The sequence below is a fragment of the Echinops telfairi genome, unplaced genomic scaffold (genome assembly GCF_000313985.2).
Source record: "Echinops telfairi isolate 266 unplaced genomic scaffold, ASM31398v2 ScPeMD7_7459;HRSCAF=8497, whole genome shotgun sequence".
Classification (NCBI taxonomy): Eukaryota; Metazoa; Chordata; class Mammalia; order Afrosoricida; family Tenrecidae; genus Echinops; species Echinops telfairi.
The window spans coordinates 808,985-823,067 of record NW_022111359.1 but is presented as its reverse complement, the minus strand read 5'-3'; the positions used below and the strand labels follow the sequence as shown (position 1 = coordinate 823,067).

Here is a 14,083-nt window from a genome sequence, read left to right as displayed (position 1 = left end):
CCGCCAGGCGGGCAGGGCCAGACCACCCCTGCTCCCCGGCAGGCCCCTCATCGCCCTGCGCCCACCCCATCGTCCTTGCCCCGGCGGCCGGCCGCGCGTGCGTGGGAGGGGGCTCCTTTCACCTCGGTGCCTCAGTCCCCAAGTAGGCGGAGGGGGCCGTGGCCGAAAGGAGACGGCCGTGGGGTCCCGCCCGCCGCACCCTCCTTGGTGGCCCACCGCTGGCAGGGGAGCGGTTTTTAAGTGCAATATTCGCCCGCCGGCTTTGCTGCCCTAGCCCCCCACGCAATAACTGCCCGCTGCCCGTGGCGACGCCCCCAGCGGGCCACACAGCACCCGCCAGGCCCGGGGCGGGGCTGTCTGGGTGTGGGGGCAAGGCCAGGGTCCCCTGCTGCTGCTGCCCCGTTGAATGTACTGACCGGAGCCACGGCACAGCGCCCCACCGCGGCCCCCACGCCCGACTAACCCGCACCCCCATTCCGCGCAATAAACGACAGCATCAGCCGGGGTGGTGATGGATTTATTTACACGAGGGCGCTGTCATCAGCTGAAGAAGTACTTGGAGCGCTTCACCAGCTCCAGGTCGAAGGTCCCTGGGGGCGGAGAGACGCGGTGTGGGCGTGGCGTCAGGTGCCCTGCCCCCTCGCCCCAGCGCGGACCCGTCATACCTGTCTCGGGCACGTCCAACAGCGTCTGGAAGAGCTTGCGTGCCTGGATGTTCTTAGAGATGGTGTCAGACCTGGCGAGGAGAGGGGCAGTGTGAGGCGGGGCGCGAGGGCGCACGGACCCGGCCCCGGGGGCTGGGGTGGGGGGACTCACTTGGACACCGAGCAGAACCGCCTCACCAGGAACCGAGAGAGGTCGTGAAGGATGGGTTGGTTGTGCAACTGGACGAACTGCTCCCGGCATACCTGGGGGACGCAGGTGGCGTTACCAAGGCACAGGCCTGGGTCCAAGCCCGACACTGGGGACAGGGAGTGGCGTACAAGGCACCTGGTTCATGACGGGGACGTCCGCTGCGTGGGTCCAGAAGCAGTCGTGGACTGAGACGAAGGTCAGGCCCTTCCTGCAGTGGTGGTGGCTGGTGAGGTGGGCTGACACAACTGGGTTTGGTTCCTCCTGCCTACCCTCTCCTTACTGCCCAGGGGCCCCGGCCCGTCCCTAGCCCAGTTGTGGGTCCAGCTGCCACTGTCCCTTCTCAACTGTGGACTGGACTAGTACACCTTACCCTGTCCCCACCTGCCACGTCTGGGCTGGGGCTCAAGCACCCTGCACCTCCCTTCTCATGATCCGCCCCCTGGGTTGTATAAGATGAACACCCACTCCAGTCTGGCTGGAAGCCCCAGTGCCCGCCCACCTGTAGCAGTGCAGGGCCGTCAGCATCATGTGGGTGGAGTCCAGGGAATGGATGAAGTTGGGAGGGAAACCGTTCTTCTGCTTCATGGTGTTGGGCCGCCTGGGCAGGGGCGAGGGGTGGAGAGGTCGTGAGGATCCCGACAGGGCACCGCCCAGGCAACAATCCTGGCCCCTCTCCTGTCCAGACCACACCCACCCGACCCCCCACCCCCCACCCCCCAGTCCTGGCAGCCACTCACTGGGTGGTGTCGGTGCTTTGGTTGAAGGTCATGCTCTGGAGACCTCCGTTGATCTGGGTAGAGGGGAGGGCGGGGATGAGTCCGGGCCTCAGTCTGGTCAAGGGGCAAGGGACGGGGGGCAGGGGAACCTCCACATACCAAGAGCTTGGAGGCACGGTGGTACGGCTGGATGACCGGTATGCCCAGGGGTGTGACCCACTCCACGGCAGAACCCATGTGGGAGATGAGGCGGGCGCTCTCCGTCAGCCAGTGCTGCGGGACATGGGAGGGCTGAGTCCAGCCGCCCCTCCTCGGCCTGGGGTAACAGCCCCCCCCACCGCATAGGACGCCCTGAGTTCCCACCTGGATGGTCCGGGTGGTGTAGAACATCTCCTGGAGGCTGTTGAAGACCTGCCGCACGAGGTAGTGGGAACCCTCCCACACCAGCTCCTGCGGGCACCGCAAGTCAGGGCGGGGCTCCGAGCCCACCACTTAGCCCGGCCGGCCCTCCCAGGGGGAACCACTAGTGGACACAGTCTGGCCCTGGTGCCGCCCACCTGGGGGAAGTCCGGCAGCTCCCGAAGGCGCTTCTCAATCTGCAGGCGCCCCCCGTAGCGCGTGACGCCGTACACCACAGTCATCACGGTTTGCTTCACCACCTTGCGGGTCACGAAGCCGTCAAGCGCCTGGGCCACGCGCATGCCCTGCTCCGCGTCCTGCTTGCGGAACACCTCCACCTGCGCAGTGGGGGCGGGAATGTCGGAAGGGGGGCGACCACCCAGCCCACCCCTGCCGTCCCGGCGCCCTTCACGCAGAAAGCCCTCCCTGGCCCTGCCCACCTGCGCAGCCACCCCGCTGTACACGTCCTGTGGCAGGTCGGAGGGCGTCAGGTTGACAGAGGCGGCGCCCACGCTGTCCCGGCCCAAGGCCGCATAGTGTTGCAGCCCATTACAGGAACCGTCCTGCGGGGGAGGCGGGGACGACCCTGAGTCCAGGGGGCCTTTCCCGCACCACCCACCACCCACCCCACCCACCCCTCGCACCACGGTGTCCCTGCCTTTCAGCCCACCTGGTGGACCGGGAAGTGGGAGACAAAGCTGGCGGGGTCGGGGGAGCGCAGGGCCTGGGTGATCTCCATGCAGCAGGCCAGCACTTGCCAGGGCTCGTCCGCCTCCATCCACCACTTTCGGCCCTGTGGATGGACGGAGCAACACGTGAGGCCTGGCTTGCCCTGTCAGGAAGCAGGCTCAGGGAGGGGGCGGGAGCAGAAGCAGCCAATGGTCCGAACTGGGAGTGCGCGGAGAAAAACATCAGAGGCCAGAGGCGCACAGAACCGGGACCTGCAGGGCGCTAGGCAGGCGCGCCGCGCCCACCCACCGTCATGGGCTGGTCAGCCGAGTCCAGGATCTCGTCCAGCATCTGGTCGGCGAAGGCCAGGCGCGCCTGCAGCGACTCACGCTTCTTCAGGCCCGTGAGGTTGACCAGGTGTATTTTGAGCCAGTCAAGACCGCTGGGGCCGAGGGGCCGGCCCTGGGCGAATTCCAGCAGGGCGCGGGCCAGGTCACTGCCAAGGTGGCTGAGGTGCGGCGGACAGGGGTAGGTCCGGCCACGGAAGTCCATGTTGTGGGGCAGCCAGAAGGCGGCCTGGTGCCGCAGGTGCTGGGCCAGCGACAGGCGATAGAGTGCATCGGCCCGCAGGCTGCGCAGCTCGCGGGCTGCCTTCAGGCAGCGAGCTGCCTCTCTCCGCAGCTCCGCCAGCCGCGCAGGCGGAGTGCCGGGCGGCACGGCGCGGGAAGGCGGCCGGGGGGCCTCTGAGGCGGGGGGCGGCACGCCGAGGCGGGCACTGCCGCGATCGTGGAAGACGGCCAGCACCAGGTCCAGGATTCGGCCGTTGACTCGCCAGGCGCAGTTGCCCAGCTGAGTGAGGGCATCGAAGGCCCCGTGCAGGGTAGCGGGTGCACAGCGCTCCAGGCTCTGCTGGTGCTGCAGGGCGCCCTCCACAGCGCGCATCAGCTTGGCGGGGCTCAGCAGGAAGGCACCCGAGTGCGGGGAGGTCCAGGGCAGCGGGGGGCAGAGCATGGGCACCTCGGCCGCTTCGAAGGTCAGCATGGGCTCCCCGGCCGTGGCCAGCAACTGCGAGAAGGCCGGGTGAGGTTTCACGATGCCGATCTGGGGAGGAGGGAAGGTGCGTCAGGGCTACGAGGTCAGAGGACCCAGCCAGGTCCTCTGGTGACATCTTATTTTTGGCTGTAGGGGTCCCGGGCCCCACCTGACGGAAGCTGCGGAAGGAGTACACGTGATACAGGACCGGAATGAGTGGCTCGGCGCTGGCGGGCGCACCCAGGTTGCGGGGCATGCGCACAGCCTGCACCAGCACCTCAGCCAGCTGCTTGCCCAGTTGCACCAGCAGCGGCAGCGGCCACGGCTGTTCGGGGCGGGGGTCGTGGCCTGGTCCCCCGAGCGCCTCCCAGTGCTGCCGTGGAAGGCGGGGCGGGTCCACCTGTGAGGGCGGGGAACCAATTAACAGATGGCTAGAACCCAAGGGCTCCGCCCCCACAGACAACCCCGCACCTGGGCCTCAGTTTCCCCCTCAGAGCCCATTCGGCTCGGGCTGGCACCTCGCCCATCCCCATCCGCCGTGCCCCCACCTGGGTGTCACAGGCCAGCAGGCGCAAGTACTCCGAGTAGCGCTGCTGCAGCACCTGCACCTGCCCCTCCCGCTGCTTCCGCTGCACCGCCTGCCGGTTGAAGGCGCGCATGCCCAGCTCGTGAGCCAGGTTGATGAGCGACTCGCCCTGCGGGGGCAGCACCTGCAGCACCTGGGGGAGGTGGAGCGACATTACTTCCCTGGTGGAAGCCCTGCACCACTGGGGAGGAATGTTTAGGGGGAGGGGCGGCGGGGATGTAGCGGAAGCGGGGGTCAGTCAGGTTCGCAGGTCTGGTCCTGTAACCTTAGAGAAGGGCACCTGTTATGAGCATTCACCCAGGTTTCATATCAAACTCCTTTCGCATCTTGAGGGTTGGATTCATCCACTGGCGAGTAGCTGGTGAATTGGAAGCTCGGGCGTGCCCATCTAGCCCCACCCCAGGCCCGGCCCTGCGCCACCCCCCACTCCTAGTGTCACCTGCAGCAGCATCTGCGCCATCTCCCGCTCGCTCAGCAGGCACAGGTGCGGGTACAGCGTCGGGCGGCCGGATAAGGCCTCACGCGACAGCTCGGCCTTGACTTCCTGCAGCTCCCGGCATAGTGCCGCCTCCCACTGGGCCCACAGGCTCTGCAGCGTCTCCCGCTGGGGACGGGACACGTGTGGTCACCACCGAGCACGCGCCACCTGGGGGAGCTGGGGCCGTGGCTGTGGAGGCCCTGGGGCCATCCCCAAGGTGCTGGCTCGTGGCAGCCTAGGTAACCGCTGCTGCAAGGTTGCCGACACAGCTTCCTCCTCCCCCACTGTCATCAGTGGATGGGGGCGTGTCCGGGCTGGGGGTGGAGTGGGAAGAGATGGGGGGACCTGCAATCGTCTCTCCAAGAAGGGCCCGAGGGGTAGGGGGTGAGCCCTCACCGCTTGCTGGACCTCGCTGGTCAGCTCTGGGGCCTTCTCCACAGACTGGACCTGGACAGTGGTGGCCATCTCGACCAGCAGCTGCTGCTGGAACAGCCCCTGGAGCTCCTTCAGGGGCAGGTGAAGCTTCGGGTAGGACACAGCATTGTCCTGGGGTGGGGGTGGGGGGGTTACAGGGAGCTGAGCACAGAGCTGGCTTCAGGCAGTCAAGGTCAGTCTGGGACAGCTCCTGTGTGCAACACAGCCCTCTGGGACCCCCACCCTCCGTGTTTGGGGGTCCAGCATGTCTGTCTTGGACCCCGACCCCATCCTTACATTCAGGGCATGAAATGTACCTCCTCTGGGCCCCCACCCCTATGGACAGAATGCCAGCCCTCTGGGCACCATCACCTGCCAAGTCAAGGGAAGGAGAGGCAGATGCACCCCTCACGACCCCCCCAGGAGGGCACTGGGCAGAGAAGGGCAAGGCACACCCCTACTAGGCTCATTGCACTGTCCCCAGATGCTCGCTCTTTTTAACTGTGGAACTGGGTGAGTGTGTGACCATCCCAAAATAAACAAGCTAAAAATAGATGGCAGAACTGAAAGCTACATTGGTCCACACAGGAACGCCGCCCTGCTCCCACCGCCGCCTGCCAACAGCAGGGTGCCAGGCCCCCTGCCAGACCGCTCGAGACAGACTCAGTGCCCCTGCCCACACACGTGAGAGACACGGTGCCCCTGCCCACACACGACAGACATGACCCTGTCCACACAACACATGACAGTGACCCTGTCTCCACACCACATGACAGGCATGGTGACTTGTCCATGCACCACGTGAGCCCACGCTGCCCTGCCCACAGGTCACAGCACGGGTGAAACTTGGAAGCGCTCCGCCAGAAAGCATCCAGACAGCCAGTGAGGACCGAAGTTTCAGAGCCTCTAGCCCAGGCCAGCACCCACAGCCAGACCCCCCCACTAGCGGCTGCCTGGGGCGGCGGGGGGCTGGGGAGCAGCCACTGCCCGATGCAGCTTCCCTTTGGGTGGAAGGAATGTTCTGGAACAAGGCAGAGGTGCTCCAGGCTGCCCGACCCTCTGCACACTGGAAGCCAGGATCGTTTGTTTTAAATGCGTGACCTGTGCGGATGACGCCTCAACAAAGCCAAGCTGAAGTCTGCCTTACTGCCCCACATGCACCTCCCACGCACATCCCCATCTCCACAGGCCGCCACACATGTACACCGCACCCCTAACACACATGCCCACACGCTCTGCCCTCACATCACCCCCACAGAAACGCCATCTACCCCCACGCCATATCCCCATCTCCACCCCACATGCCACAACCCTAGACACTGCCCACATCCCCACCCCACCCCACACCAACCCCATCCCTACACACACACACACACACACACACAGCCGGCCTGGGGTCTGTAAGGAGCTCCCCCCCACCCCCTGTTGCTACTTCCAACCTTCTGGCCCCTTCAGGAGACCTCTAGTCAGGGTTCCCCTTGCCCGCTGCTGAGGGCAGACACCTAGACCACCACACACTTAGCCCTTCGAGAGGCAGAGAGGGACCTGGGACCCAGAAGCCACCTAAGGACAGGGTCTGGGCTGGGGGACCCACAAAAGTGGGGAGGGTGCACTCGGGATGGACGCACCTGGGTGTAGATGTCCCTGAGCAAGGGGGACGAGTTGGCCTGGGGGGAGGGCGGGGGCGGGGGCGGCGGCCGGAAGGAGGGCTTGACCTTGTGCACGGCGGTCAGCAGTGCAGCCCGCTCCTCCTCAGACAAGGGCACAGCTGAGAAGACCGCCTGCAGCTGCAGCCGATCCCGGGCCATCTGCTCCAGACACCTGGTGGGAGGCACACAGGCAATGGCACCAGGGCCAGACACCCCCAAGGACAAACCCACCTGGGACGCCTGGGCTTGTCCTGCCACATCATCCCACAGCGATCCCTTCTTCCCAGGGACCCCTGGGCACCTGCTCCAAGCAGGCAGGCTGTGAAGACCCTGCGAGCCCCCTTCCACCTCCCCTCTGTTCAAATCTATGTCATCACCACTCGGAGCTCAGCCCCTTGTTAGCCTTTTCCCTATTAGGGAAAGCTGAAGCCCCCCTGCCCGGGGATGCGGCAATGCTGGCTCCATCCGGTATGCCTGCAGCTGGGGCAGGGGGTGTCCCACGCAGGCCCTGGGGATGGGGTGGAACATCCCGACAACCCCTACCTCCTAATGGTGTTGGCATCCTGGTTCAGTCGACCCATGCACTGGAGGGCAGCCGCATAGGACACCAGGTCAGGGGTGAGGCCTGCATCCTTCACCATGAAGAACAAGTAGACCAGCTCCTTGAAGGAGCCCTAGGGAGACAAGTCAGGTGAGGACCCTGCCCCATGGCGCTCGCTCTCCAGGAATCAGGGGGCAAAGGGCCACCAACAGGGACAGGGGCCCAGAACGGTCACGGGCAAGCACACCAGCATCGCAGCCAGGTGGCAGGAGGACCCTGGGGCGTGCACGTTCTGGGGGTGGGGGAGCTCGTCATCTGCCGGTGCTTTTCCCATCCAGGGCTCCAGCGTGCACGGTTTCAGGACGGTCCAGAAACGTGCTTTCACCGCCTGCCCGAGCAACGGTATTTTAAAAATCTTTTCAAAGAGCTGACTTCTGGTGGTGTCTGCTTGTCTCTATTATTTCCCTCCTGTTTCCACTCAGCGGCAGTTTTGATCTTCTGCTTTGCTTTGGGCTTCCTTTGGTTTTCTAGGTTCCTGGTGTGAGGTTACGTTAGTGATTTTCATGTCTTTGTTTAAACACTGGGCACAGCTATGAATGCCCCCTCCGAGCATCACGATAGCTGTGCCCCATAAGACGGCGGCTGTGAATGTTCCTGTGAACACTGCTTTAGCTGCACCCACAAGCCAACAGCTATGCATGTCCCTCAGAGCACTGCTCCAGCTGTAACCCCTCAGCTTTGAGATGTCACGTACTTGCCTTCCTTCACCTCAGAGTATTTTCCAGTTTCCTTTGCAGTTTCTTCTCGAATCTACTGGTAGTTTAGGACTGTGGATAACAGACCTGTCTTTAAAGGTTTAGAAAAGCCAAATTCTCCAATACCTTCCCACACCATGGCCCAGCATCCCTAGAGAAGTCTGTAAGGAACTTTTTAAAAAGTGTTTCATTTGAAGATTACTTTAGAAAAAGCAGGTCAGCTACACACACTGCAGGCCAGCACCGTTCAGTAGAAAGAACCCTGCTACAACGGAGACGTGTCCACTGCAGCTCCACTAGTTGTGCATGGGACACGCAACAGGTGTGACCGAGGGAAGGCACATTTCATTTTAATTGATACCCCAGGAAAAAAATAATTAATAAATAAAAGAAACCACATGGTCTGGGTGCAACTATTGGTCTAACCCTGATCTGGAGCTGAAAACGAAGAAAATCAAAGACAATTAGTCAGGGGACAGTTAGATGACAGGAACCTTGACTTCCACGACCAGAAAACCAGAACTGGACAGTGACTGGCTACCCACACTGAATGCTCTGAGATTGTGTGTGTGAGGGGGGGGAGGGGGGGGCACAATAGAAGATCCTGAATAGGAAAACTCCAGCCCCCCCCCCAAAAAAAAGACTTAAAAATTCAAACTCAGCCTCCAATAAAATGATTTTAAAAAGAAAAAAAATTTTTGATCACGATGAAAAATTGGGAAAATAACAGCCTCAAACTCCATGAAAAAAAAGATTCATAAATTATCAAGGGTCCACGAGGAAGGGAGGGAAAAAATGAGCTGACACCAAGGGCTGAAGTAAAAAGATGTTTTGAAAATGAGGGCAACCAACGTACAAATATGCTTGGCACAATGGGTGTCCACATGGACTGTGATAAGAGTTGGATGAGCCCCCAATAAAATGATTAAAAAACAAAACAAACAAAAAATGATTAAAATTTTTAAAAGCCCTCAACCTCACTGCCGTCTATTCTGACTCGGAGCGAGACCGAGAAGACAGCTCTTTACTCGGACGTAGAAAGCCTCATCCGGCGGTCTCAGACTTCTGACCTTGTGGTTAGCAGCCCAACACCTTATGCCACCAGGGCTCTCATCCTGAATAAAGTGGGAGGAAAACGTAGGACAAAACTGAAAATCATTTATAAAAGCCCAGGTCTACTGGTCTGTTAGCAAGTGGCAGAGTTAGAAGACCCCTGAGACGCCGGCCCTTCAACACATCAAAGCTGGACCTGAACTTTCAGCCATACGACAAGTAGGCCTGTTAAAGTCAACAGTGGTGCCAGGGAGGTCTGCCCGCCTTCAACAGTCGACCGTGGAGACCAAAGGGCAGCAGCAGGAGAGGAGGGTGAGTGGAAACAGGAAACGTGGGCAGGAAGGGGAAGGGCACCGTCACATGGGGAGTCCAGCACATGCCAAGAAACAAAATGTAGACGGTATTGCAGAATGGAAAACCAACATGCCCTGTCAACTTCCACCCCAATCCTAACAGCGTTAAAACAAGTAATTAAGTGTGGCAGTCCCTAATCTGGTGGCAATTTAAGGATTCAGAGTGTCGGGGCATGTGTTTCGTGAGTCTGAAGAGGACTTTATGGACTGGTAACCGACGTATGGGCTAGTATCAGACTTATGGACTTGATCTGGGCTAGGCTGGGATGTTTTCTCCATGTTCAATTGCTCTTGTATATAAACTCTTTCTTATACACATGTGTGTCCTTGGGTTGTTTCTCTAGTCTACCCATGCTAACACATTAAGTAAGCTAGACGCAGAGGCAGGGGTGACAGATATTTTGGCGGTGAAGACCCCCAAGGAGCTGAGGAACAGAGCACACGACGCAAAGACCTTTCCCCAGAGCCGACAGAGAAAGCCCTCCCTGAGAGCTGGCACCTGGTTCTGACCTCAGTCTCAGTGAAATATAAGAAAATAAATTCCTGTATGTTAAAATCTAAATCAATAAGGAAAAGACCTTTGTGGCTAGTGACTCACACAGGGGACCACAGCTAAAGGTGATCCTTATCCACGCAGATAATCCCTTAGGCTGCTAACTGCAAGGACAAGGATTCAAACCCACCAGCTGCTCCCCAAGAGAACGATGAGGTTATCTGCTCCTGTAAAGACTCGAATTCTCAGGAGCCCCGTGCAGGGTTGCTATGAGTCTTAATGGATTTGACAGTAGATGGTGTGGAGGTCACCTAAAGACGGCACTTCTCAAATTAGAACTGCAGCATTCAGGAGTATGAAAACGGAGACATAGAAAACACTATGTAATGAATGACAAAAACACAACCAACCAAAATGAACGAGGTGCAGCCAAAGCAGCGCTCAGAGGAAAACTCAAAGCCATAAACAGCTGTTAACAAGAGAAGAATCTCAAACTGGTCATCTAACCTAAGGCCATAGGGGATTGTAACTAAGCCCAAAGCACTAGACTCTCTATCCTGAGGATGCACCTGTACGCTGCCCAGATGCCACATTGCATTGCGTGTTAGACTGATTACAGCGCCCTGGGCAGAAGAAAATGCACTAAAACGTGGACCAACCCTTCTCTCCATTCTCTTCACGTTCAGCTACCCTCAGAGAGCTATGCACAACGTACATCTGAAAAACCTAAAATGTTAGGGCTATGAAGGCAAAGGTTAAACACAAATGTTCCTCAGGGGTGACTGGGAGACAGAGGAAGCCCTTCCCCTTCCTAACAAACAAACAGGGTGGGAGGCCTGCGATGGAATCTTTCTCACTGTGCCCATTCCCCGAGCGCCCACTCACCTTGCGGGCCCAGCCAAGCATGACGGTGTTGTACATGTTCAGGGTAAGACTACGCCGGCGACGGAAGTTGCCATGCTGGGTGACCAACACGTGGTGGGCGAGGGGCAGGTGGTCGGTGAGCAAGCAGCCCTCGAGGAAGGTCAGGAGCTTCTGCTGCTGGCCCGAGAGCTGGTTCTCGGGCCTCTTGTCAGCTGTGCCCTGCGCCTTCTCCTGGCCCAGCTTCCTGGGGGCCTCTCGCAGCACCTGCTCCAGCTGCTCCTCCCAGGGGCTGGCAGAGCCCCCACGTTCCCACTGGTGCAGGCGGCTGGCCAGCTTCAAGCTCTGTAGCCGAGGCTCCACGCGCAGGGCCTTGGGCAGCTGCGCCCGGGCCTGCTTCTGCGCAGTGGCCTGCATCTTCACCTCCAGCTGCTTCTTGCGCTTCTGCATGATCCGCTTGTCCTTGTCCAGCTTCTTCGCCCAGCGGCTGCAGAGCTCAGGGCCCGCTGCCGCCTCAGCTTTCAGGGCCAGCTGGACACCGCCGCTGCGGCCCCGCGGGAACCGAGCCATGTCCACCGTCTTCACCGTCACCTCTGACACAGACTCGGCCTGCAGCTGACGCACCCGCGCCTTGAGCACTGGGCAGGGGCAACGAGTGAGGTTGTCAGAGGGAGCCCCTCCTTCCAGGTCCAGTCACCCTGCAGGGCCCACCATGCCCCGCAGGCCTAATTCCATGCCTCTGTTCTAAGTCAGGTGTTGGGCTGCTAACCTCAAGGTCAGCAGTTCAAACCCACCAGCTGCTCCGGGGGAGAAAGATGAGCCTACCTGTTCCCAGAAGATTCACTGTCGTGAAGCCCTGTACAGGAATCGCTGAGTCAGAATCAACTCAATGGGGATGTCCACAAAGTCTATCTCCCCTGACAGTCTGCCTTGATCCACACACACGTGCACCCACTCTGCACACCCTACACCCCTTCCTGGCCCCCTCTGCGGCCCCAGTCCATCACCTCTGCCTGACACTGCCCATCTGTTCTCTCTGGGGCCACCAGAGGGCACCCCTGTATATGGAGAGGATCTGTCCCAGTCCTGCCCACTGTCCCATAGGGTAATAGGCTGAGTCCTCCCCAGGACCGGGACTCTGCAAGGCCTGGCCGGTTTCCTCCCTGGCCTCCCCACTCCCCTCTCCTGCTCCTCACTGGCTCCAGCCACAGGGGCCTCTCGCTATGTCCCCAGCCCACCAGGACAGTCCTGCCTCAGGACCTTTGCACATGCTGTTCCGACTGCCTGGATTACACTGACCCTGAGAGACCACCTACTCAACCATCGAACCCCCCCGCCCCCCAACACTTCACAAACCACACTCTAATGCAGCCTCCATCCACCAGCCCCCACCCCTGTACACATCACACCCCATTCTTCCTCTCAATGCCAGAGTCCGTGTGATTCACGGCGCCCCTGTGGGTTTCCAAACCTGGAACTATTTAAGGGAATAGAATGCTGAGTCTCTCCCATGGAGCTGCTGGTGGTTTTGAACTGCCGACCATGCGAATCGCAGTTGAACTCATAGCCACTAGGGCCTCTCACTCTCTCACTAGAACAGCTTTACTTGGCCGTGCTTGCGGCTGGGTCTCAGAACCTGCGCAGGGATTCTGCTTTGCAGACCCTAGAAGGCGGGGTAGAACTGCCCCAGGGTTGTCATCTTGACCAGAGGAGACAGCCAACCCTTTCTCCCTCGGGGCAGCTGGTGGGTTCTAAAGGTCAGCAGCTGGGGATCGGGAGACCCCAGGGGCATGGGCTGTCTTGTTCTGTCCAAGTTACCACAACTACCGGGAGCCAAACCAGAGAGCTAGAATGGGTCAGCCAGTCAGGTGGGGGCACCTGCGGGGTTCTGGACAGGAGGCCTTCACAGCTGGGGGAGACCCCTTCCTGCAGAGGTTGACTGCACCAGACAAAGCGACACACTGCAGTGTCGGACCACCCACTCCCAGGAGGGGGCTACCACCCTCCGCCGCATCTTAGGGCCAGCCTCAGTTTCTCCTTTTGTGGGTAGTGACAGCAGGGAAGGGGCCAGCAGTCCCAAGTCGGGGGTCCCAGGCTCACCCTCCAGCAGCTCCACATGGCCCCAGTCCTTCCTGGAGTCTTGCTCACAAGGGCTGGCTGATGAGCTCCTTCTGCAGCTCCCCATGCTACCAAGGGCCCCTGCAGGAGAGACAAGGGGGCCCTGGGTGCTCAGGTGGATGAGCCTCAAAGGAGGAAACCAAAGGTACTGAAGGTGAAGGGGCCCCAAAGTAGAAGAAGGAGGATCGGGAGTTCGGGTCTGACTCCCAGCGACCCCGCAGGGCAGAGGTGAACTGCTTGGAGGGGGTGCCCAGGTGGCCGACTGTTACACCTTTCTCCCACGCTGCAGCGGATGGGTACGAACATCGGGCCTCCATTTGGTCAGCACCCGGCCTTACAGCACCGCCAGGACAAACGTGCCCAGTTCTCCCCCACGAACGGACCCCGTCGGCCCCGGGAATGCAGCACGGTCGTGGGGCAACTGGGCTCTCCCGAAGCCCACGAGGCAACGGGAAAAGGTAGGGACAGGAACCCGGGGTCCCGAGAGGCCAAAGGTCACGGGCGTAGAGCTAGCATGGCCGCGGCGATGTCCCTCGGCCGGCGATGTCTGCCCTCTCCCGACCTCCGTGTTACCTTCCTCGGCCGGGAGGCCGGAGCGGCCCGCGGGCACCAGGGCCCTCCGCAGCCCCGCCGCACCGCGGCCCCAGCGCAGCGCCGACATGCCGCACGCGGCCCGGCTCGCTGGCCTGCGCCTGCGCCTGCGCCTTTCGCTCGCACCGCCGCGGCGCCTACCGGGAGTTGTAGTCCTTTGGCCCCCGCCGGAAATTCGCCGCCGGAACCACTACTCCCAGGGGGCAGCGGGGCCGGGGCCACGCAGGCTCAGCCGACAGAACGCTCGGATTGGCTCTTCCGTGCGTTCGCGTCGAGGGGCGGGGCAGGGGCGTTGCCTAGGTAGCACGGATGCCTTGCTTGGGGTCTTGGGAACCACCCCGGAGCTTGGAATTTATTGATAATTTTACAGGGCTAGTCAGCTAAGTATGCTGTTTCCCCGAAAGTAAGACAGTGTCTTATATTAATTTTTGCTCCCAAAGATGCGCTAGGTCTTATTTTCAGGGGATATCTTATTTTTCCATGAAGAAGAATACGGTACACATTTATTGGTGAACACAAT

General features: G+C 60.6%; 2 protein-coding genes across 2 annotated transcripts in view; one reads left to right on the top strand and one right to left on the bottom strand.

Annotated features, from left to right (window-relative positions):
* The window catches only part of HCN2 (hyperpolarization activated cyclic nucleotide gated potassium and sodium channel 2), a 12,596-nt gene extending 12,450 nt beyond the window's left edge, over positions 1–146 (top strand). The window contains exon 9 of the mRNA XM_045300032.1: positions 8–146. Coding sequence (XP_045155967.1) covers positions 8–146 — 139 coding nt within the window. The remainder of the gene's footprint in view (positions 1–7) is intronic.
* Positions 147–501: 355 nt separating this feature from the next.
* Positions 502–13,633, bottom strand: POLRMT (RNA polymerase mitochondrial). Its single transcript, XM_030888332.2, has 21 exons — positions 13,546–13,633; positions 12,955–13,053; positions 10,879–11,492; positions 7,342–7,472; positions 6,778–6,970; positions 5,132–5,281; positions 4,697–4,861; positions 4,220–4,390; positions 3,841–4,071; positions 2,949–3,740; positions 2,641–2,763; positions 2,411–2,533; positions 2,129–2,308; positions 1,935–2,021; positions 1,731–1,844; positions 1,593–1,645; positions 1,355–1,453; positions 991–1,063; positions 817–908; positions 666–736; positions 502–590 (listed from the first exon to the last, which is right to left on the bottom strand). The coding sequence occupies exons 1-21, from the start codon at positions 13,631–13,633 to the stop codon at positions 541–543; spliced, it is 3,699 nt and encodes a 1,232-aa protein (XP_030744192.2). The 3' UTR covers positions 502–540.
* Between the last annotated feature and the right edge of the window lie 450 nt (positions 13,634–14,083).